This window comes from Myripristis murdjan, chromosome 22 (assembly GCF_902150065.1).
Source record: "Myripristis murdjan chromosome 22, fMyrMur1.1, whole genome shotgun sequence".
Taxonomy (NCBI): Eukaryota; Metazoa; Chordata; class Actinopteri; order Holocentriformes; family Holocentridae; genus Myripristis; species Myripristis murdjan.
In genome coordinates, this window is record NC_044001.1 from 737,552 (window position 1) to 763,942 (window position 26,391).

A 26,391-nucleotide genomic window follows, 5' to 3' on the forward strand; every position below is an offset into this window, starting at 1 on the left:
ATTCTCACTTAAGGAATCAAAACTATGAATGAACACATGTGGATATATATATATATATATATATATATATACTACTTATATTTATAGGCTGTATATTTATATTTATTATATATATACTGATTATATTTATATATACTGTTTATACTTATATATCTTATATTTTATATTTACACTTCGTTTTTACCTTGCTTTATTAATTTATTTAGGCTTAAACCGGGACCTGAGTGCTAATTTCGTACCACTAACATGTAAATGTGAGCTGGTATGACAATAAGGTTCCTTGAATCCTTGAATCCTAGTTACCTGTCAAACCTCACAAAGCACACATGCATCCATGATACAGAACCTGACCAACCATCGTCACAAAAACTAAAAGAACCAGCAGCCCCGACTTTAAAAAAGCACAACATATACTTCACAGCAATATCAGCCTTATAGACATTTAGAGCTACTATATGATTCAAACAATATCCATATATTTATATCATCATTAAAAAGTGCAGTCTGACCTGAGAGTCATCAGTCTGCAGTTTGGACTCTCCAGTCCAGCAGACAGCAGCTCCACTCCTGAATCCCACAGCTGGTTCTCACTCAGGTCCAGCTCTGTCAGATGGGGGTTGGACTTCAGAGCCGAGGCCAGAGAAGCACAGCTGCTCTCTGTCAATATGCAGTCACTCAGTCTGAATAAAGAATAAAATATGGAGCTATAATTTCCAGTGTTTTTTTGTTTGTTTGTTTGTTTTGTTTGTTTGTTTTTATAATTATCAGTCATAGGTTTTTCAAAATATTCAAAAAGGAAGGGCAAACCAATTAAATAATTATTATAACAATTATATTAATAATAATATTGATAACACTAATTTATATTTATGTTACACTTTTAAAGGAAAGTTCCAAAGTGCTTTATAAAACCATCAGAGCAAATGAAAAGGTAAAGATAACACCTGAAATGAAAAGACATCAAAACATTAAAAACACAAATAAACAAACAATGAAAGCAGGAAATGATAAAAGGTCCAAAATAATTCAAATTCAGTGCTAAATACAGTAGACGTGAAAACAGCCATAGGTCCGTCCATAAATAACAAATGAATGGCTCAGTGAAAAGTCCTCACATGCCTTCAGTCTACCATCTTCTCAGAGTAAAACTGGAGAACAAGAGCTTCTGCATCACATGACACCAGCACCCAGTCTCTTGACCAATCAGGGCCAAAGTTAGGAGCATTTCAAAAGACTGACCAGACAACAGTATTCTCCAGTGTCGCTGTGAAAATACGCTTTAGGTAACAAAGAAATGGGAGAAGGAGGCTCATTTTCAGATTAGGGATGAGAGTTGGCAGAGAAAATGTGAAGAGCAGTGGAATTCAACCAGCTGGACTGCATGGCCAGAGCTCTGCTGCAAAAAATATTGTACCATTTTTTAACTAATGTCAAATCTAAGGAAACTTGTTGTTTGACTTCTTGTAAAAAGTACGCCATCATACTTTTTAAAACTGCACTGACAAGCAATGATAAATATGTCATTTCATTAAGAAAGATTAAAAGAAAAAGGAATAAGGCCTAAATTAAATGAACTAAGTGAAAAAACCTGACATCCCATTTCAGCAAGGTGTTTTTGTTGACTTTCTTGATCATGGGTCCTTAACTTAATTAATTTCAGAACATTTTGCATTTTGGTGCTTTGACAGCTATATTTTGACTCTTTGAATTTTGACACTTTGAATCTTGAAATAAGATGTTAATCTGGATTTGTCAGGTGAATATGGCTTATAATGAGTGTAAAGTGATTAATACACCTGCATGTGAAATAAGGTGCACTTTCTTTTAGTTTTATCACGGGTCTTATAAAAGACACAGTGGTTTCTGTGAGTTGTGCACAGCAGACTTTGCACCCTGCAGACTGTTTTCGCTTGCATGTGGTTTTGCAGATAAAGTCCTTATGATTTTGGAAACTAAACTTAATGATACGTGAGTTTGCTGACATTTTTCATGACGATTTCCCAAGGACACCAAACATAACCACGGCTTCTCCAGCCATCTTCATGCACTCTGCGTGTTCAGGGGGCGTCACTCAAGGTGTCTCAAAGGCTGAGTGACCTGGGAAGCAGCTGCACTTTTCTTTTTTCTCTTATCACAGCAGTGAGAGCCTGGTCTCGACTGGTCTTGATCAAAAATCCAGAGTCCGCCCAGTCCGAGACCGAGACAAGACCGAGTGAAAATATCTTCGATTCTGAGACGAGACCGAGACTCTCAGAAAGTGGTCTCAAGACCCAGACTGACCTCGAGGACTACAACACCAGTAAGATCAGATTTTAACTGATTCCACAGAGTGTTTTTTTACAGACAAATGAATGTTGGATGTATATTTGTGTATCTTTGTACAGGTGTGCACATGTCATGTATGTATGTATATATGTAGGTGTATATATGTGGGCTGATATACATATGCTTTGTTTTTCTCTTTTTTATTTATATATGTAGTTATTGATTTATTTTTCAGTCCCCTACAACTCTCTTCAAACTAGGAGTGGAAAGCTTCCAGGTTCAGATGTAAATAGTTTGTTGGGCCATAAAAGGAAAAGTCTGGAAAAGCAAGACTTGAAAAATTACAACTTGAAAAATTCTACACTGATGTTGTGTGAGCCGAATATTAGAGTGTTTTAATACCAGAGGCCAGTATCACAAAGTGGGATTAAGGTGTTAGCGAGATGCCTTCAGGCTCAACTCCGGATTTTCTGTATCACAAAGCTGGTTCACCTCTGATCGTGACAGGAAACCTGTCCTGAACCTGTCCTGAATCCTACATAAAGCTCCGCCCCCTGGCCAATCAGCTGTTTGCCAGAACGTGGCCTGCCCAATCACTGAGGATCCCCCTGAACGACAAGTCCAAATAAGGAGAGCATTACGGCGTGAGAGGATTTTCCTGGGCCGATCAATCCCGTTCGTTCAGAGATCCTTTCCCTGAGTTGGGTCTCACAATAGAGCAGACTGGAAAACAGGATCTCTGTTGGGCTCTACGTCAGCCATAAAGATGGACCTTTACATGTCAAATAGGAAATGTCTGTGTAAGTGTTGTGTTGCTGCTTTAACCCAAGGAGTGCTGGCTGGGAGAAAGGACACTGTGTGGAGGACTAAACTGAAGGTGTCTGATGGTTGTAGACCAGTGTGGAGGGTGTCTTATAAAGCCCCGCTGGACAAAAGATCAGGTGACCTGCAGTGGAGGGTCCTGCAGGGGGCGCTCATACAGCGTATGAGGGCGCTTCATGTTTGATGTGTTTGCCTCTGACTTAAATTGAAGTTGTTGTTCTTGCTGTACTGCCCAAGTTAACTGACTGGGCCTATATCTGCTTGACAGTGAGTGACACATATGGAGGAGTTCTCTTTTTGCTCACTGTGTTTATTGCTCCTTTTTATTGTATTTCTTTACTGTCTTGTAAGCCCATGTGGGCTGGGCATCTTTTTTGGTGTATGACACGTGAAATAAAAATGACCTTACCTTACCTTACCTTACCTCTCTCTCTCCTGACACATGAGACAGTTGTTAGTTACTTGTCAAACCTCACAAAGCACACATGCATCCATGATACAGAACCTGACCAACCATCCTCACAAAAACTAAAAGAACCAGCAGCCCCGACTTTAAAAAAGCACAACATATACTTCACAGCAATATCAGCCTTATAGACATTTAGTGCTACTCTATGATTCAAACAATATCCATATATTCATGTCATCATTAAAAAGTGCAGTCTGACCTGAGAGTCTTCAGGCTGCAGTTTGGACTCTCCAGTCCAGCAGACAGCAGCTCCACTCCTGAATCCTGCAGCTGGTTCTCACTCAGGTCCAGCTCTGTCAGATGGGGGTTGGACTTCAGAGCCGAGGCCAGAGAAGCACAGCTGCTCCATGACAACCTGCAGCGCCTCAGTCTGAATAAAGAATAAAATATGGAGCTATAATTTCAAGTGGTTTTTTTTGTTTTGTTTGTTTGTTTGTTTGTTTTATAATTATCAGTCATAGCTTTTTCAAAATATTCAAAAAGGAAGGACAAACCAATTAAATAATTATTATAACAATTATATTAATAATAATATTGATAACACTAATTTATATTTATGTTACACTTTTAAAGGAAAGTTCCAAAGTGCTTTATAAAACCATCAGAGCAAATGAAAAGGTAAAGATAACACCTGAAATGAAAAGACATCAAAACATTAAAAACACAAATAAACAAACAATGAAAGCAGGAAATGATAAAAGGTCCAAAATAATTCAAATTCAGTGCTAAATACCGTAGACGTGAAAACAGCCATAGGTCCTTCCATAAATACCAAATGAATGGCTCAGTGAAAAGTCCTCAGATGCCTTCAGTCTACCATCTTCTCAGAGTAAAACTGGAGAACAAGAGCTTCTGCATCACATGACACCAGCACCCAGTCTCTGGACCAATCAGGGCCAAAGTTAGGAGCATTTCAACAGACTGACCAGACAACAGTATTCTCCAGTGTCGCTCTGAAAATACGCTTTAGGTAACAAAGAAACGGGAGAAGGAGGCTCATTTTCAGATTAGGGATGAGAGTTGGCAGAGAAAATGTGAAGAGCAGTGGAATTCAACCAGCTGGACTGCATGGCCAGAGCTCTGCTGCAAAAATATTGCACCATTTTTTAACTAATGTCAAATCTAAGGAAACTTGTTGTTTGACTTCTTGTAAAAAGTATGACATCATACTTTTTAAAACTGCACTGACAAGCAATGATAAATATGTCATTTCATAAAGAAAGATTAAAAGAAAAAGGAATAAGGCCTAAATTAAATGAACTAAGTGAAAAAACCTGACATCCCATTTCAGCGAGGTGTTTTTGTTGACTTTCTTGATCATTGGGTACTTAAAATAATTAATTTGAGAACATTTTGCATTTTGGTGCTTTGACAGCTATATTTTGACTCTTTGAATTTTGACACTTTGAATCTTGAAATAAGATGTTAATCTGGATTTGTCAGGTGAATATGGCTTATAATGAGTGTAAAGCGATTAATACACCTGCATCTGAAATAAGGTGCACTTTATTTTAGTTTTATCACGGGTCTTATAAAAGACACAGTGGTTTCTGTGAGTTGTGCACCGCAGACTTTGCACCCTGCAGACTGCCTTTGGTTGCATGTGGTTTTGCAGGTAAAGTCCTTATGATTTTGGAAACTAAACTTAATGATACGTGAGTTTGCTGACATTTTTCATGGCGATTTCCCGGGGACGCCAAAAATAACCACAGCTTCTCCAGCCATCTTCATGCACTCTGCGTGTTCAGGGGGCGTCACTCAAGGTGTCTCAAAGGCTGTGTGACCTGGGAAGCAGCTGCACGTTTCTTTTTTCTCTTATCACAGCAGTGAGAGCCTGGTCTCAACCGGTCTTGATCAAAAATCCTGAGTCCGCCCCGTCCGAGACCGAGACAAGACCGAGTGAAAATATCTTCGATTCTGAGACGAGACTGAGACCCTCAGAAAGTGGTCTCGAGACCCAGACCGACCTCGAGGACTACAACACCAGTAAGATCAGATTGTAATTGATTCCACAGAGTGTTTTTTTACAGACAAATGAATGTTGGATGTATATTTGTGTATCTTTGTACAGGTGTGCACACGTCATGTATGTATATATGTATGTAGGTGTATATATGTGGGCTGATATACATATGCTTTGTTTTTCTCTTTTTTATTTATATACAGTACAGGCCAAAAGTTTGGACACACCTTCTCATTCAATGCGTTTTCTTTATTTTCATGACTATTTACATTGTAGATTCTCACTGAAGGAATCAAAACTATGAATGAACACGTGGAGTTATGTACTTAACAAAAAAAGGTGAAATAACTGAAAACATGTTTTATATTTTAGTTTCTTCAAAATAGCCACCCTTTGCTCTGAGTACTGCTTTGCACACTCTTGGCATTCTCTCGATGAGCTTCAAGAGGTAGTCACCTGAAATGGTTTTCACTTCACAGGTGTGCCTTATCAGGGTTAATTAGTGGAATTTCTTGCTTTATCAATGGGGTTGGGACCATCAGTTGTGTTGTGCAGGAGTCAGGTTACTACACAGCCAACAGCCCTATTGGACAACTGTTAAAATTCATATAATGGCAAGAACCAATCAGCTAACTAAAGAAAAATGAGTGGCCATCATTACTTTAAGAAATGAAGGTCAGTCAGTCCGGAAAATTGCAAAAACTTTAAATGTGTCCCCAAGTGGAGTCGCAAAAACCATCAAGCGCTACAACGAAACTGGCACACATGAGGACCGACCCAGGAAAGGAAGACCAAGAGTCACCTCTGCTTCTGAGGACAAGTTCATCCGAGTCACCAGCCTCAGAAATCGCAAGTTAACAGCAGCTCAGATCAGAGACCAGATAAATGCCACACAGAGTTCTAGCAGCAGACCCATCTCTAGAACAACTGTTAAGAGGAGACTGCACCAATCAGGCCTTCATGGTCAAATAGCTGCTAGGAAACCACTGCTAAGGAGAGGCAACAAGCAGAAGAGATTTGTTTGGGCCAAGAAACACAAGGAATGGACATTAGACCAGTGGAAATCTGTGCTTTGGTCTGATGAGTCCAAATTTGAGATCTTTGGTTCCAACCGCCGTGTCTTTGTGAGACGCAGAAAAGGTGAACGGATGGATTCCACATGCCTGGTTCTCACTGTGAAGCATGGAGGAGGAGGTGTGATGGTGTGGGGGTGTTTTGCTGGTGACACTGTTGGGGATTTATTCAAAATTGAAGGCACACTGAACCAGCATGGCTACCACAGCATCCTGCAGCGACATGCCATCCCATCCGGTTTGCGTTTAGTTGGACCATCATTTATTTTTCAACAGGACAATGACCCCAAACACACCTCCAGGCTGTGTAAGGGCTATCTGACCAAGAAGGAGAGTGATGGAGTGCTGCGGCAGATGACCTGGCTTCCACAGTCATCGGACCTGAACTCAATCCAGATGGTTTGGGGTGAGCTGGACCGCAGAGTGAAGGCAAAGGGGCCAACAAGTGCTAAACACCTCTGGGAACTCCTTCAAGACTGTTGGAAAACCATTTCAGGTGACTACCTCTTGAAGCTCATCGAGAGAATGCCAAGAGTGTGCAAAGCAGTAATCAGAGCAAAGGGTGGCTATTTTGAAGAAACTAGAATATAAAACATGTTTTCAGTTATTTCACCTTTTTTGTTAAGTACATAACTCCACATGTGTTCATTCATAGTTTTGATTCCTTCTGTTAGAATCTACAATGTAAATAGTCATGAAAATAAAGAAAACGCATTGAATGAGGCGGTGTGTCCAAACTTTTGGCCTGTACTGTATGTAGTTATTGATTTATTTTTCAGTCCCCTACAACTCTCCTCAAACTAGGAGAGGAAAGCTTCCAGGTTCAGATGTAAATAGTTTGTTGGGCCATAAAAGGAAATGTCTGGAAAAGCAAAAAATTACAACTTGAAAAATTCTACGCTGATGTTGTGTGAGCCGAATATTAGAGTGTTTAATACCAGAGGCCTGTATCACGAAGCGGGATTAAGGTGTTAGCGAGATGCCTTCAGGCTCAACTCCGGATTTTCTGTATCACAAAGCTGGTTCACCTCTCATCAGGATAGAAAACCTGTCCTGGACCTGTCCTGAAAGCTGGCCTGCTCCGGGGCAGGCTAGCTTTCAGGACAGGATTGAATCCTACATAAAGCTCCGCCCCCTGGCCAATCAGCTGTTTGCCAGAACGTGGCCTGCCCAATCATTGACGATCCCCCTGAACGACAAGTCCAAATGAGGAGAGCATTACGGCGTGAGAGGATTTTCCTGGACCGATCAATCCCGTTCGTTCAGAGATCCTTTCCCTGAGTTGGGTCTCACAATAGAGCAGACTGGAAAAACAGGATCTCTGTTGGGCTCTACGTCAGCCATAAAGATGGACCTTTACATGTCAAATAGGAAATGTCTGTGTAAGTGTTGTGTTGCTGCTTTAAACCGAGGAGTGCTGGCTGAGAGAAAGGACACTGTGTGGAGGACTAAACTGAAGGTGGGTCTGTCTCAATCGAAGGGCTAGATGACTTCTAGGTCTCAGCCCACGGTGCCCACGTAGGAGGCGTCCGACGTCGGTGCCGATACCAAGTTTACCGGAACTAAAAGTTTAGTGAATTGGGACGGTGTAGCCTGCGGAGGATTCCTACGTCATTATTATCGAGGCTTCCCAAAGCGCATTCGAGTGATGCAGCGTAAAATGCCGAAGTATGTTTCGGAGGTGTGTCGGTGAACACCTGTGCATGAAACCAAACGATAAGCAGCTTCAAGATGGGACAACATTGATTCTGTAGTTTGATGTATTTTATTTTATTTTGTCTTCGTGAAGATGCAGAAAATTAAGATAATTGTTACACCTCACAAACTGCAACAGACTATCCCAATTAAAGTAATTGTACACATGGCTACATTGTAACGTACCTGATGCGCTGATGGTTGCTATGGAAACATCATGCAAAATGCCTATCTAACTCATCTAACTAAACTTGCATTTACAGGTGTTGTTCAGATACAGTTAACAGCTAAACCGAATCTCTGGTGGTAATAATAGGCACGAAAACTTATCAAAACGTCATGATATAAACATGAAGACGGTCTAAAACATGCTTAATAATTCCAGCAATGGTGGCTGATCCAGAAATTCAACTGGACCGAAAGGTACCATGGGAAGTAAGCTGTAATGTTGGCCGTGAAGCATCGTGGAGGTGTTTCCTGCAAATTAGTCAGAAATAGGCTGCATCTGTGGGCTGCATTTGCAGGACCCTGCGCGGTAAAATCGAACTGGGACAGCACTTGTGGCTCCGACGTGACGTAAGCAGCCTACAGATACGACCTAGGTAGCGTACAGCCTTTGAATTGGGACACAGCCGGTGTCTGATGGTTGTAGACCAGTGTGGAGGGTGTCTTATAAAGCCTTGCTGGACAAAAGATCAGGTGACCTGCAGTGGAGGATCCTGCAGGGGGCGCTCATACAGGGTATGAGGGCGCTTTATGTTTGATGTGTTTGCCTCTGACTTAAATTGAAGTTGTTGTTCTTGCTGTACTGCCCAAGTTAACTGACTGGGCCTATATCTGCTTGACAGTGAGTGACACATATGGAGGAGTTCTCTTTTTGCTTACTATGTTTATTGCTCCTTTTTATTGTATTTCTTTTTACTGTCTTGTAAGCCCATGTGGGCTGGGCACCTTTTTTGGTGTATGACACATGAAATAAAAATGACCTTACCTTACCTTACCTTACCTGACCTCTCTCTCTCCTGACACATGAGACGGTTGTTAGTTACTTGTCAAACGTCACAAAGCACGCATGCATCCATGATACAGAACCTGACCAACCATCCTCACAAAAACTAAAAGAACCAGCAGCCCCAACTTTAAAAAAGCACAACATATACTTCACAGCAATATCAGCCTTATAGACATTTAGTGCTACTATATGATTCAAATAATATCCATATATTCATGTTATCATTAAAAAGTGCAGTCTGACCTGACAGTCTTCAGTCTGCAGTTTGGACTCTCCAGTCCAGCAGACAGCAGCTCCACTCCTGAATCCTGCAGCTGGTTCTCACTCAGGTCCAGCTCTGTCAGATGGGGGTTGGACTTCAGAGCCGAGGCCAGAGAAGCACAGCAGCTCTTTGACAACCTGCAGCTCCTCAATCTGAATAAAGAATAAAATATGGAGCTATAATTTCAAGTGGTTTTTCTTTTGTTTTTTTTTTTTGTTTTTTTTTACATTTATCAGTCATAGGTTTTTCAAAATATTCAAAAAGGAAGGACAAACCAATTAAATAATTATTATAACAATTATACTAATAATAATATTGATAACACTAATTTATGTTTATGTTACACTTTTAAAGGAAAGTTCCAAAGTGCTTTATAAAACCATCAGAGCAAATGAAAAGACATCAAAATATTAAAAACACAAATAAACAAACAATGAAAGCAGGAAATGATAAAAGGTCCAAAATAACTCCAATTCAGTGCTAAATACGGTAGACGTGAAAACAGCCATAGGTCCTTCCATAAATACCAAATGAATGGCTCAGTGAAAAGTCCTCAGATGCCTTCAGTCTACCATCTTCTCAGAGTAAAACTGGAGAACAAGAGCTTCTGCATCACATGACACCAGCACCCAGTCTCTGGACCAATCAGGGCCAAAGTTAGGAGCATTTCAACAGACTGACCAGACAACAGTATTCTCCAGTGTCGCTCTGAAAATACACTTTAGGTAACAAAGAAACAGGAGAAGGAGGCTCATTTTCAGATTAGGGATGAGAGTTGGCCGAGAAAATGTGAAGAGCAGTGGAATTCAACCAGCTGGACTGCATGGCCAGAGCTCTGCTGCAAAAATATTGCACCATTTTTTAACTAATGTCAAATCTAAGGAAACTTGTTGTTTGACTTCTTGTAAAAAGTACGCCATCATACTTTTTAAAACTGCACTGACAAGCAATGAGAAATATGTCATTTCATAAAGAAAGATTAAAAGAAAAAGGAATAAGGCCTAAATTAAATGAACTAAGTGAAAAAACCTGACATCCCATTTCAGCGAGGTGTTTTTGTTGACTTTCTTGATCATGGGTCCTTAAAATAATTAATTTGAGAACATTTTGCATTTTGGTGCTTTGACAGCTATATTTTGACTCTTTGAATTTTGACACTTTGAATCTTGAAATAAGATGATAATCTGGATTTGTCAGGTGAATATGGCTTATAATGAGTGTAAAGCGATTAATATACCTGCATCTGAAATAAGGTGCACTTTCTTTTAGTTTTTGCACGGGTCTTATAAAAGACACAGTGGTTTCTGTGAGTTGTGCACCGCAGACTTTGCACCCTGCAGACTGTTTTCGCTTGCATGTGGTTTTGCAGATAAAGTCCTTATGATTTTGGAAACTAAACTTAATGATACGTGAGTTTGCTGACATTTTTCATGACGATTTCCCGGGGACGCCAAACATAACCACGGCTTCTCCAGCCGTCTTCATGCACTCTGCGTGTTCAGGAGGCGTCACTCAAGGTGTCTCAAAGGCTGTGTGACCTGGGAAGCAGCTGCACTTTTCTTTTTTCTCTTATCACAGCAGTGAGAGCCTGGTCTCGACCGGTCTTGATCAAAAATCCCGAGTCCGCCCAGTCCGAGACCGAGACAAGACCGAGTGAAAATATCTTCGATTCTGAGACGAGACCGAGACCCTCAGAAAGTGGTCTCAAGACCCAGACCGACCTCCAGGACTACAACACCAGTAAGATCAGATTGTAATTGATTCCACAGAGTGTTTTTTTACAGACAAATGAATGTGGGATGTATATTTGTGTATCTTTGTACAGGTGTGCACATGTCATGTATGTATGTATGTATGTAGGTGTATATATGTGTACTGATATACATATGCTTTGTTTTTCTCTTTTTTATTTATTTATGTAGTTATTGATTTATTTTTCTGTCCCCTACAACTCTCTTCAAACTAGGAGTGGAAAGCTTCCAGGTTCAGATGTAAATAGTTTGTTGGGCCATAAAAGGAAAAGTCTGGAAAAGCAAGACTTGAAAAGTTACGACTTGAAAAATTCTACGCTGATGTTGTGTGAGCCGAATATTAGAGTGTTTAATACCAGAGGCCTGTATCACGAAGCAGGATTAAGGCGTTAGCGAGATGCCTTCAGGCTCAACTCCGGATTTTCTGTATCACAAAGCTGGTTCACCTCTGATCGGGACAGGAAACCTGTCCTTGAATCCTACATAAAGCTCCGCCCCCTGACCAATCAGCTGTTTGCCAAAACGTGGCCTGCCCAATCACTGAGGATCCCCTTGAACAACGGGTCCAAATAAGGAGAGCATTACGGCATTAAAGGATTTTCCTGGACCGGTCAAACCCGTTAGATTTTGCCTCTGACTCTCTGTGTGAGAGAGAGGCTGTGATGCTGATGTTCAGCAGCTTCAGGCTAACAGCTGCTGCTGTACAGAGCTGACACTCTGCAGGAGAGGAACACAGGACAGATCATTACAGGACATCTGATCATTAAAAGGATTTTTAGAGGCGTTTCACAACATTTTAGGGACATTTAAAATGGCACAATTAATCAGCTCTAAATATTTTGGGGGTCAAATTATTCCTGTGTGAGAGAATGGGCCTGATTGACAGCTCGCTGATGCAAATGTGAAAAAGGATCATTTGTCCTTCATTCCAGAGGCGAGTCGGCCTTTAGATTTGCCTTTTGTTCCTGCTGAGTTCTAACGCAGCTCAGAGTCTGATTTTATTCAGGCTGTCAACCTGATGCACGGACGTGACTGAATTTTGGCGTCCGCTTTATTTTATTATCGCCTGTATAACAGGCTGTAATAAAAAGGCAAACTTAACAAATGCAATGATGTTCTTGTGTTTTTGTGTTTTTACTTGCTCCCATGCTCTTTTAACCCCTGAGGGGGGTTAAATACACACAGCACATCTGTGCAGCAGTGGTGTAGTCTAGTTTATTCTAGTGGGTATACGCGCGCACGCACACGCGCATGCGCACGCGCACACGCACACACACACACACACACACAGGCTCCCTTTCTGAAACGTTAACGTTAGCTCCAGCTGTAGTGTCCCCCAAAATATGGTCAAAAAGAACCCACTTCATAACACAGAGAAGGCGACTTTATGAACGGGAAAGTGAACGTTATGTCAAAAAAACATACTGATACGTATCTCTGTGCATTTTTAAGTTGTTATACGGAAATGCGGGCCCTTTTCTACTGGGTATACGCCGTATACCTGCGTATCACGTAGACTACACCACTGCTGTGCAGTGAGTTCATGGGTTTCAGTGTCAGATGTGGAAACTTGAGCCGTTGACGTGTAACTTCAGCATTTATGCAGTCGGCAGTTCGTTACCCAGAATTCTGCCTTCACTTTGAGGCAGCCGCGCTCTGCGTTTTTCCTTGTGGCTCATATTTGTGATTGGTCGGCTCCTGATGATGTCACGGCTCTTGATGAGGCAAAGCTGGATGGAGTGAGCGAGCTGATAATCAGTGTTGTGATGCCGGTTATCCCTGATCACCAGGATCTCCATTAGTGCAGCCGGATAGGTCTGAGAGATCCAGGGAAAACTGAGCTGCTGCCTGATACAGGCCTCAGGTGAGACAATGTTTAAGGAATGCTTTTCCAAATAAAAATAACTTAAAAATAACTTATAAATAAATAAAAAGACTGACCAGGTGGTGGCAGTAGAGGTGGGCCCTGTAGCGTAGCTGGAGGGGGGGCAAGGGGGCCGCGCGCCCCAGGCCCCAGCTCATGATAGGCCCCCTGACAAGGGGGCTCTTGACGGCCGATTGCTGCAACCACACTGCTGCAATCTGTTTGCCTCACAAACAGATTTGCTGTGGTTGCAGCAATCGGCCGTCATCTGTCAATTCAGCCCGTCGCAGTACCACTTTAACAGGCCCCCTCCCCCGTGCCGCTAGTCTGTCAACGAACCTAAAACCTAGTGGCCTTGTGTGCTTCACAACTCAACCCTCTGCTTCGACATCTGGGGTCCGTTTCACAAAGCAGTTTCAACAAACTCCGAGTCTTACCCTGAACTCTGAGTTGATCTACTCTGAGATAGGAAACTGATTTTTCGGTTCCAGAACAGCTGATCTGAGTTAGTTTGATCAACTCTGAGTAGTTTCACCTGGAGTTAAGCGCGTGCACCACAGCTATAAAAAGACAGCGTCAATGGAGCCCCGATTTGACGAGTCACCATGGCAACGAGGAAGCGTCGGGCTGCATTTCATTCATACAGTGAGTTTGAACAAGTTTTTATTATTATTATTTTTTAAAGTGCAACACCGCTGCAGCGGCAAAGGAGAGGGAGACGGCGTGGGAGAACACTGCTGCTCGGGTCAATGCTTATGTTTAAATGTCGTCCGGTGCAATCACAATAATATTACAGGGGAAAACTGCTTAAATGGTAGCCTATTCATTTATTTCATTTAGGTGCAATTCCGCGGGGGAGAAGCGCACTTGGCAGCAGCTTAAGATGAAATATAAAAACATTGTTCAATCTTGCGCGGTCTTATAACCATCTCCCGACGAATATTTGATTCTCTGCGCCGTAACACTGCACCTTCATCCATGGGATCGTTGTCGAAAGGACATGCCATGTTCGTGGAAAAAAAGCCGCCACCTAACTACTAATGGACTTCTAATAAAGGCCTACTGACTGTTTTTTTTTTTTTTTTTTTTTTTTTTTTTTAAATAACAGACGGCAGAACTAATACGCCACGCCAAAACTGGCCTGCTGACTGAATGAATGAGGAAGTTAAATACCGTGTGTGGCTGAAAGAGGGCGGACACAGAGAGAAACTCGAGGTTTCATGAGAAAAACCTGGTCACGACCAGGTTAGTTTCATGGAGTATATCCCATTTGTTGCACAAAAAAATTAATCTCAAAGGCAGTAAAAAAAAATATGGCTTGTAAATCAGTGATTTTAAAACCTCAATCCTTATTTAATTTCAAAACTTTTGAATTTCAAGTCCAGGTCCTACATTTCTACACTGTACGTGTAAAATCTAATCCTCAGTGTTAATTCAACTCTAACTGAGAGTGTACATGGCCTAAAGAACCTCCTACTGAGAAAAACCAGTGTGTTTTAGAAAACTCACTTGCTGAAACATCACTTTTTTTTGACGGTGCGACAGCGAGGGGGGGGCTGAATAACAAGGGCAACTTGAGGCACTTGGCAGCGTCTTCCTCGAGTGCCTTTCTTTTTTTCTCTCTCTCCCTTTCTGCCCCACCTTTCCTCTTTATTTTCCCCGGATTTGGATTGGGGTCCATGGAAAAATTTATTTATCAACTGCAATGTAATCACTAAACCTTTCCTTCCGCCTCCTCCGCTCTCCTCCACAGTCCAACACACTCGCGCGAGTCGCCACACCCCCTCCTATGTTTACAGCGTGCTCGGACTGTTGGGGCGGGTGTTAATCAAAACAAACCAATCACGTCTTGATCTTGTCACAGGCTGCTGGCCTCTGATTGGCCTGGCCTGGCCTGTCCCTCTGTAAAGGGACAGGCCAACCGGAGAGCGGACCGGCATGACAGCTGATTGGCCTGGCCGGCGACCTGTCCAAAAAAAAAAAAAAAAAAAAAAAAAAAAAAAGACAGGCAGGCCAGCAGGCCAGTGACAGGCCGGCGCTTCGGGAATTCTCCCGGTTCTCCCGATGTACAGTCCGGGCCTGCCGAGAGCTTAAGTTACCTCCCTCTGTGAGACAGGCTGGAGTTACCCCTCTTTCTCTGCTTTGAGTTACCTCCCTTTGTGAAACAGGCTGGAGTTACCCCTCTTTCTCTGCTTTGACTTACCCCCCTTTGAGAAACGGAAAACTCAGGGTTTCCCTCATTTCAGGGTTAACAGACTCAGAGTTTTCACTAAACCTGCTTTGGGAAACGGACCCCTGGCCAGCTGGATGCTCGCCCCGCTAACCTTACCAAAAGTTGTGGGACACAGCATGTTGCTAACGTTAGCTTGCGTATCGCTGAGGATGATGCTAGTGGTAGCGATGAGGAGGATAGTAGTAATAATCTACGCTGAAGACACCATTGGTGAGTAACTTGTTTAATATTATGGCTGTGTGGCTTTATGATGATTCATTCAACCATCACATTATTTGGTAAATCCATGGCGCTGACCATGGTGCTGAAATAGGCTGTTGTCGCTTGTACGTTAGGCCTACGTTTTGTGTGGATTGATTAGGCGTATGTGGCTTGGCTTGATTGTGTGAATTGATGTGGCTGTATTATGATTTAACCATCAAAAAGTACCATAAATTATTTGTAAAATCCATGGCAATAACCATGGTGCTGAAATAGACTACAGTTGGCCAAGGCTAAAGTGTTGTTTTGCAAAATATCAGCATTTCACTCATCCGATAAATCCATGGCACTGCCATGGTGTTGAAATAACACTACAAGCTTCTTTGACTCCTTACAACAACAACAACAACATTATAATAACAATGATAATATAATAATAATAATAATAATAATAATAATAGGCCAAATATTAACAATAAAACACTTTGTATAGCATCTTATTCCTGATAGGCCCACTACAAGGTCCCGCCCCCCCTGCATTAACCAGCCAGCTACGCCACTGGGTGGGCCCATCAATATATTGCTATAATATGGATAGTGTGATATGAGATCAGATACCATGTGGGATTTGGGATATGGTAATATCTTGTGGCATCAGTGTTGTCCTCTCCTGCTTTTAAAGGCTGCATTACAGTAAAGGGATGCAGTTTTCTCAACTTATTAGACGCTCCTCTCTGCTCTGTGATTGGCCTCAGCCTGCTCGCTCATAATATCCATATTACTAATGACTGTTCAGCACTAATTTACACTTTAATGAAAGCACCAACCAGTCATCCTAACAATATCCTCACAATATGGATATCACAGTATTCAGTCAAAAACATGGTGACAGTCCACTGTGTTCATGTGGCTCAGTCTGAGGGACTAGAGACAGAAAATATCCTGAAATATACAAAATGTTCATTTGGCGTCGTCTGTCAGCCTGCAGAGTTTAAACAAAGTTTTGCATGGGAAGTAGGTGAGCTGTGAAAAAGTGTGTGAAGATGATCAAAATAATAATCAAGGAAAAACAAGAGATCCTAAAGGTTCAGAACAGTTCCAAGACAACAGTGACCATGAGGGAATGTGATCAGGATGGGAAAAGTTGGACATACCAACTCCATCCCATCATGCCTAATCTGTGAAAGATAGCAGAATGCACTGATATGCCCACATGGGATTTTAGATATCATCACTCACAGTTCACAGTTTTTCATTTCAATTTTCATTTCATTTCAGTTTGACAACAATTTGAGATGTAAGCCTGTAAAACTCCTGTTCAACTAACAGAATATTACATGTTCACACATCATTAAAAAGTGCAGTCTGACCTGAGAGTCTTCAGTCTGCAGTTTGGACTCTCCAGTCCCGCAGACAGCAGCTCCACTCCTGAATCCCACAGCTGGTTCTTACTCAGGTCCAGCTCTGTCAGATGGGGGTTGGACTTCAGAGCCGAGGCCACGGTTTCCCAGTGAGTCTTTGAGAGTCCACAGCCAGAAAGTCTGTAATTACAGATTTAATGTCAAGTCTGTGATTTTCTTGTGTTTATATAGTGTTATATTATAGTAATATTAAATTGTATTACAGGATACAAATTTTTTGAAAGGTGCTTCATGTATAATATCAGAACAAACCAAGCAGTAGAAACCTGATGCTCAAGTTCAATTACTCAGGAAAAACTCTTATTTTGAAGTATTGTAGGGGTGAGCTGCTGTGGGCATCACCATCATGTTGCCTCCTTTTACCCTGGACTGCCTGAAGTATATTTTTTCTCTCAGAATCAATCTTTTATCCTGAATATTTAGAGAACTACATATCTTTAATATATTTCTGATGGTGTCAGGTATGGAAGCAGCTCTACACTGTTTGTATAATGTTGATTTGACATCAGGACTAACCGAGCCTTCCTGCAGTTCCTCACAGCTGGGATCAGTCTCCGTCGTCCCTCATCTGATGTGTTGTACGCCTTCAGGTCCAACTCATCCAGAACCTCCTCTGACATCTGCAGCATGTAGGCCAGAGCTGAGCACTGGATCTCAGAGAGTTTCTTCTTTGATCTGTTCTCTGACTTGAGGAACTTTTGGATGTCCTGATGTACTGAGAGGTCGTTCATCTCCATCAAACAGTGGAAGATGTTGATGCTTCTGTCAGGTGAGACACTGTTGGTGTTCATCTCCTTCAGGTTGTTGATGATTGTCTTGATGTCTCCTGCTCTGCTGTGTGTCCGACCCAGCAGGCCTCCTAAGAGCCTCTGGTTGGACCCCAGCAGGCCTCCTAAGAGCCTCTGGTTGGACCCCAGCAGGCCTCCTAAGAGCTTCTGGTTGGACTTCAGTGAGAGGCCATGAAGGAAACGGACAAAGAGGTCAAGGTGGCCATTTTTGCTCCGCAGGGCTTCAGACATGACTGTCTTCAGGAAGATATCCAGCGATGGCTTTTCGTCATCACATTGTCTCCTCATGACTCTGGCCAGTACCTCTGTGTTCCTGTTGGTGTAGCAGTGGAAGATGTAGACTGCAGCCAGAAACTCCTGAATGCTCAGATGAACAAAGCAGTAGACTTTTCTCTGGAAGAGCACACACTCGCTTTTGAAGATCTCTGTGCACACTCCTGAGTACACTGAGGCCTCTGTGACATCAAGACCACACTCCTCCAGGTCTTCTTGGTAGAACATCAGGTTGCCTTTCTCCAGATGTTCAAACGCCAGCCTGCCCAGCTTCAGAAGAACTTCCCTGTCAGTCTCCATCAGCTCCTGCTGACTCCTGTCATGTCTCTCATCGTACTTGTGCTTCTTCCTCTGTGTCTGAACCAGCAGGAAGTGTGAGTACATGTCAGTCAGGCTCTTGGGCAGCTCTCCTCTCTGGTCTGTAGTCAACATGTGCTCCAGAACTGTAGCAGTGATCCAGCAGAAGACTGGGATGTGGCACATGATGTGGAGGCTCCTGGACGCCTTGATGTGTGAGATGATTCTGCTGCACAGCTCCTCATCACTGGATCTCCTCCTGAAGTACTCCTCCTTCTGGAGGTCAGTGAACCCTCGCACTTCTGTTACCCTGTCCACACATGTAGGAGGGATCTGATTGGCCGCCGCAGGTCTGGAAGTTATCCAGAGGAGAGCTGAGGGAAGCAGCTTCCCCTTGATGAGGTTTGTCAACAGCACGTCTGCTGATGATGTCTGTGTGACATCAGACACGACCTCATTGTTCTGGAAATCCAATAAAAACCTGCTTTCATCCAGGCCGTCAAAGATAAACACGACTTTACAGACGGCGAGCTTCTCTGCTGTGACCGTCTGTAATGTTGGATGGAAAACACGGAGCAGCTGGAGAAGACTGTAGCGCTCATCTTTGATCAAGTTCAGCTCCCGGAACGAAAGCAGAACCACAAGACTGACATGTTGGTTTTCCGAGCCCTCTGCCCAGTCCAGAGTGAACTTCTGCACTGAGAAGGTTTTTCCAATGCCAGCAACGCCCTGCGTCACAACTACTCTGATGTGTGTGTCTTGGCCAGGTAAGGGGTTAAAGATGTCCTGGCACTTGATTGGAGTGTCACTGAGGGTCTCCATCTTGGACGTTGTCTCCAGCTGCCACACCTCATGTTGGGTATTAACCTCTTCACTCTTTCCCTGTGTGATGTAGAGCTCAGTGTAGATCCTGTTGAGGGGGGTTCCACTTCCTGCTGCAGCAGTTCCTTCTGTCACAAATTCACATCTCCTCCTCAGACTGATCTTATGCTCGTCTAAAACCTCCTGCAGGCCGCCGTCCACTGGGCTGGTTTGACTGGGTGTCTGCAGTCCAGGTCTTGTTCTGGATCTTTCTCCACACTGGGGACAGGCAGGATCTCCTGATGGATCAGACTGGTCCCAGTATGAGGTGATACACTGTCTGCAGAACCAGTGTCCACAGCTGGTGGAGACTGGATCCCTCAGGAGCTCCTGACACAAAGCACAGCAGGACGGCTGCTCCTTCACATCACCTCGACTCCTCTTCCTGTCCCTGTGGAGATGAAAGCAGTTTGTTTATGTTTAGACAACATTACGGTTTAACTGAAATCTTAAAATCTAAAAAAAAAAAAAAAAAAAATGTAAAAAACAAGCAAACATGATGATGGGACACTTGACATTTAGCCACGGTTATTACAATTATCATAAGCGGTCTCTTATGTCACTTTGTGTGACTACGTTTTCATGGACAAAACTATTCTAATATTAATGCAATTAAGATATTATTTACAAGACTAAATGTCCATGTAAGCAGCAAGACATCCACTTTGACTTTTTGCAGCAGATTATGACAAATACAGCAATCCAAGAGATTGACAGTTCATGTTTTTGTTTTGTTTTTGTTTAGAAACTCGCTGCAACAAGCTTTCAACAAACACAAGAGGACGACGACCCCTTATTTATTTATTTGATTTATTTATTTATTTATTTTTGAAAACAGGGACAAGGTACAGGGGACATTAACCCAAAAGGGAGAGATGCACTGTACAAGGCTATAGCCCTAAAGCTAATTTCCACCCTTAGTCCCTGAACAAACAAATATACAATCATTAAAATATTGTAAACTAACAAACCATCGGCCATAGTTACTTACAAAGCTAATACAAAGCTCAGACCCTTACAACCCAAAATCCCCCCCCGGTATGTGCTTACACACACACACACACACGCACACGCACACACACACACACACACACACACACGCACACACACACGCACACACACACGCACACACACACACATGCACACGCACACAGCCGCAGGTGCGACTACAGGTGCGAGCAGCTCTGGTGTGACAGTAGCCACTGCTTTGTTAAGCGGGAAAAAGTGTGTAGATTTGTTGTGGTTGTGAGTTTGGTTGGGAGGTTATTCCACTGTTTTTTGGCAGTTAAGATGAAAGACGATTTACCAAAAGCAGTGTTGTGCATGAACGAGTTCAAAAGAACGCGTTCATTGAACAAGTTCATTTTTTTAAGAACGTTCAACTGAACGCAATGTATTTGTAAACAAAGAACTTGAACGTGAACTCGTTCAGATTATGTGAGAGTCAGCGCCAATGTTTAGGTCCAATTATTGCAGAATTTCCCTTCTCCTTTTTAACACGGAATATTGCGGAATTTCACATAATTTGAATGAAATGCTGTTTTTGTGTGGAATATGAACGTATGTCTGGGGAAAATTACATGGACGGAAGCAAATCTGGGTGGCACAACCCCTCCAGTGGTTTCACCTGCACCTGCACCACCAAGAAAAACCATTCCAACACCTGCACCGGCACCGTACAAGTCCAACAGGCAGAGAAACTCTCCAGCTACAGCAGCGCACTGACATAGCTTGTGTAACAACGCGAAGAGCTACCACTCTGCGCTATTTTCACTGGCTAACAGCGGCACACTGGCTTAGCTTGTCTATTCAGAGAAGAGGTATCACTTCGGCTTATTTTTCAATCTGTTATCACATGCATACTACTGCTCATTCATTGGTAGCTGAATTGTTAGGTCTGTTTGATAAGTAATTTACATTTTTAAAACAAATAATTTAACATTGTTCAATTATTAATAACATATCATTTTCACCTTTTACTGCTATAACAATGTAATTGTTAAATAAATAAATAAATAAATAAAGTGTTGTTTATTTGTTACCTCAATTAATTTAAGGTAATTTCTATTTAATTTGTGTAAATTTTAGTCATAAACATTAAAAACATTCTTTTTTGGTAGTAAAGTAAAATAAGAGTAAAGGGTAAAAAACGGTGTTTAGGGCCCTACATTGATTCCGACAGCAAAAATCTAACCTTTCAGTGCAAATCATGTCCACCTGCGCTGAAAAACACTTTCAGCGCAGGTGGACATGTCAACTTCAAATTTGAAAAGGCATTTGGAGTTGAAGTATCCATCCAGTGTGACAAAATATCTACAAGTCCTTGACAATCCCAAAAAGTCATCAGGAATGGGCAAGAACACCCCCTGCCAGCCCCAAACGACCCAAGTCACACTGCCTGCAGCCTTCAGGGGTATTACTGGATTTCCCAGCAACAGGTAGACAAATTAATAATGGACTACATTGTTTGAGATTTACAGATTTCTACAATTCCACTAGGACAATATATAATTGTAAACAGCGAACAGTTTTAGGTGGTGATGGATGTCATAGTTTTCTTTGAAAAACAAGGTCAGTCTTTCATTCTCACTTTTCACCTAAAAAAAAACTGAAATGAACTGAACTTTGAACTAGTTCAAAATTGAAATGGTGAACTATGAACGTGAACTATTCATTTTTATACTGTGTGAACTGAACTTTGAACTAGTTCATGAGAACTATGAACTTGCACAACACTGACCAAAAGCAGTCTTACGTTGTGGGATCCTGCACGCCCCCTCGCCCCCTTGACTTAAGCCTGAGATTAGTCACCATGGTTACTACTTCAGTCTACTACAACTAGACCCCATAACAAACGTCTGAATCCCCTCCACATCCAGGTGGGTTTTCATGCTGGGTCCCAGTGCTCCTGTCTGGTTCCAGGACCAGAAGTCAGGTATTACAACACTCAGGCTGGACAATATGCTGATCTCCTGATCGATACTATCATGACACCTGGGAGCCGATCAATACATATTGTGATTGTTAAGTATCCTCTTATCCTCGTTGTGGAAATGTGTCAGAAACTGGCCCTCACTGTCAGTCCAGCTGCAGAAGCAGAGCTCCTCTGAACGGCCTCGCTCTCTAGTTTGTGTCTGTAAAGTCTGATGAGGCTGTGATTCTCCTAGAGGTCACTAGAGGTCATTTTCTCCAGCGACGTCCAGTGTGACAAAAGTCTCTGCCTGCAGTGAAATGGCTGCTATGGGGGCCAACATCATCACACAGGAATCAAATGTGGCTCATTGAATCCACAAGAGTCTCAGCTTTCCAGTCAAAGCAACTGATGCAGCTCCAAGACTGTTTAGGCCCCAGTCTGCACACACACACCACAGGTTAAAAATAAAAAAACTAAAACTAAAATTTAGTCTCAGTTTGAGACAATATATTTCCAGAGTTCTCAGGTTCTGTAAATGCATTGTGAAAATAATACAGCGATGTGTTGAACCTTGTGTTTTTTACCTTGAATCTTGATGTTGAAATGAAAATGCCCTTTTGAATAATTAAGTATTTTTAAAAGAGATTACTTTAACTCAAGTAAAACATTTGACTGAGCAGCTTCCACTGGCAGTGCAGTAATATTTGACCAGGAGGATCTACACTTTAACTCAAGTCATGGGCTTCACCACTGCTCACGGTGTGTGTGTGTGTGTGTGTGTGTGTGTGTGTGTGTGTGTGTGTGTGTGTGAGCCATGGTGCATCAGTCTGAGCAGCACAGGATCAGATTTCTCTGTCAGTCAGTGTGAATCTAAACTTCAGACTCAGGTGTGTGAAGAACTTGTGAGTGCAGGTGCAGGTGGAAATGTTCTCAGGTGTTTTGGTGCAAAACATCAAACAGCATCACAGTTTGTGGAAAACATCACAGACCCAGATGTGTTTTGCTTGAACAGCTGGATTGCAGAGCAGGGAGCAATCCTCACTTCTTGCTCTGCTATATAATCTCATTAGGCCTGTCGCGATATGTGATAAGTCGGTTAATTGCACGGTAAATTTAAATGAAGTTGGTAAATTTTCTGATCGCGATTAATCGCCACGTTCATGCGTGTTTGTTTTCCTCGTCTCTCTGCCAAAGAGAGCAGAGGACAAGAGTGTCTGTCAGCCAGGTGAGCTGCTTCATCAGACGAATGAACGGAGGGAACGCTCCTGTCATCGAATGTCTTTGTCTCTGTGAGGGGGCGGGGCCATGGGCTGCACACACACACACACACACACACACACACACACACACACACACACAAAGACGAGGTGGAGAAAAGAGCGAACGACATGGAACTTCTTCTGAAACCACAAAGACTTGAGTCTGTTATAACTGGCCTTATAGTTCAGTGTCTCTTGTATTGTCCAGTGTATCATATAGTTCAGGACAGCTTGTCCACTTGGAGCGGGCTCAGCATAACAGAGGACAGATAAAACAGGAGCCAGATGTACTTTATCTTGTTATTTAGGTCTGTTGCATTAGATACACACCCAGTCAACATTCACACACACAGCATCACACATTCTAGGAACAAGGCATGGACAGTGGTTGGCCTGTCCATGTCCGGGTAACTGGCCAATTATACTCCAACCTCTGAACGGGGCAGGCCCAGCCCAAGAACATAAATATGCATCATTTACTGATATCAGGGCTCATTCTGACTGAGATCCTGTGGGAGCTCTGTCACTCAAGATGTCAGACAAGATGGCTGACAGTGGCAAGTAGGGGTGTTGGCCTCATGCCGGTTTGTTCTCCTAATTGGAGCTTTATTTCAGTCCTGATGGATTTAAAGTAACTGTGATTGATGTAACAATAATTAGAGTAACTGTTTAGATAAACGTTGCTAGTGGGAAGCTCATCTGGCGTAGTTTATGTCATCTAAAACGCGCAGCAAGTCTGAACGCAGAACGCCAACCACCACACCAGCTGCCATGGAACCAGAGGCTTTGGGCAAGTTGATCAGAGAAATTCTCCGTGAGGAGATTAAGACGGCCCTATCGCCGATAGAAACAACTCTGAAACGACTTGAGGACTCTCTAAAGGATTGTAACGAAAAAGTGAATGCTTTGGAAGTGTCGGCTCAAACACACAGCACGCGTTTGGCTACGCTAGAAAAGGACTACCAAGAGCTGAAAACTAAGCATGATGGGAGCGTGAAAAGAACTGTCGTGCTAGAAAATGAAGCTAAGAAATTTAATCTGAGAATCCTGGGAATTAGAAATAACGTGGAACAGGGTCAACCAACAGCCTTTGCTCAACAACTCCTCTACAAACTATTTGGGGAAGATACGCTCGGCCCCCCACCACTGGTCGGCGCGGCTTACCGCACTGGCCCGGTAAAGGATAACCGTGATCGCTGCATGATGGTGAAGATGATTAGCATGGAAACAAAAATGAAGATTCAGCGTCTTGTGGCCCAGAACAGAGGGACGTTGTCCTACCAAGATCAGAAGCTGAGCATTTACCCGGACATCCCGGCGGAACTACGCGAGCAACAGGCAGCGTTCAACCCAGTTCGCAGCCTGTTGAGTAAAACTGGGCTGAGATACGGTGTGGCTTACCCGGCGAAGTTGTTGGTTACCTTCAACGGCACGACCCATTCCTTTACAAAAGCACAGGAGGCGATGGCTTTCTACGTGAGGTCCATTAAACCAACTTTGTCTTCGTAGGTCCCAGGACTATATTCCAGTGAACTTGACTCACGGTAGGCTACAATATCTATCAACTCAGTCTGCTGACTGACACTGACTACCTATCGCGAGTTGAGTCTACCGGTACTGTTTTCTCACTGACTGTTCTAAATGACAACTCGAAGATCCCGGCCAATGTAATGTAAACAATGGCCTTGTTGTTGTCTTCCGTTCACAGGTGATCGGAGCCGTACGAATGTGACTGCGCATGCGCGAACGCATATGTTAACGCCCGTACGTCATGTGGATGTAGGTCTATAGGCTGTTGATTTCACATTGCAGGTTCCTGCTGGAGCAAGAACTCCTCAGAGGAAGTATAGGATAAGATTATTAAATTTCTGTCAGGTCAAAGTAATAATAAAATAGTTTTGGAGTACAAATAGGTGTGGCGGATGTTTTGTGGCTGTCATTGCTACAGACGCACGGATAATGCATGGATTTATATGTATATGTGTTTATATGTGTTTATGTGTGTGTTTATGGGTTGAAACTGCAATAAACTCTAGCTGTAAATATAGCTCTGATTGTGGGTTCACTAAATTAGAAATGGTAAATGGTAATGTTTGATAAGCTGCCAAAGAAAGGGCTTAGAATGGCCCACCTAAATATATGTAGTATCAGAAATAAACTAACTGAAGTGGCTGATGTACTGCTGGTAAATAATTTGCATGTATTGGCAGTGTCAGAAACTCATTTAGATGCCACTTTTGAGGATTCACTATTGATGATCAATGGATATAACATATATAGAAAAGACAGGAATGCATATGGTGGAGGGGTTGCTTGTTATATACAAAGTCAAATACCTATTCAAGTTAGGCATGACCTGATGACAACTGACATTGAAGTTCTTTGGCTACAAATGCATTTGACACATCTTAAACCTATATTAATAGGATGCTGTTATAGACCCCCTAATGCTAACAGCTTATATTTAGACACAATTTGTAATATGCTTGATCAAGTGAGTAGTAGTAATTATGAAATTTATTTCTTGGGAGATCTGAACATAGATTGGAATTCATCTTGCTGTCCAATGAAAACTAAACTAATGGATATATGTGGTGCTTGTGGATTGTCACAGGTTGTGAAGAAACCTACCAGAATAAGCTGGAAGAGTGACGGTACTAGAGTTGCTACTTGCATTGATCACATTTATGTAAATTCACCTGAGGTCTGTTCTACATCCATATCTGTCCCTATGGGTTGCAGTGACCACAACCTTGTAGCTATAGTTCGGAAAACAAAGGTCCCCAAGCCTGGTGTGAAAATAATACAGAAAAGATCATTCAACTGTTTTAATCAAGACAATTATGAAAGAGATATCAAGAATGCTGATTGGTCTGAGGTGTTCCTAATGCAAGATCCAGAGGAAGCACTTCAGGCTTTCAATAGAGTATTTTCGGCTGTTATAGACCATCATGCCCCGACTAAAAAG

General features: G+C 42.5%; 1 protein-coding gene across 1 annotated transcript in view; it reads right to left on the reverse strand.

The window, feature by feature from the left end:
• The window catches only part of LOC115354421 (NACHT, LRR and PYD domains-containing protein 3-like), a gene marked incomplete at its 5' end in the record, with an annotated part of 72,085 nt that extends 52,784 nt beyond the window's left edge, over positions 1–19,301 (reverse strand). The window contains one exon of the mRNA XM_030044815.1: positions 18,117–19,301. Within this exon, the coding sequence (XP_029900675.1) occupies positions 18,117–19,301 (1,185 nt within the window). The remainder of the gene's footprint in view (positions 1–18,116) is intronic.
• Positions 19,302–26,391: the final 7,090 nt, after the last annotated feature.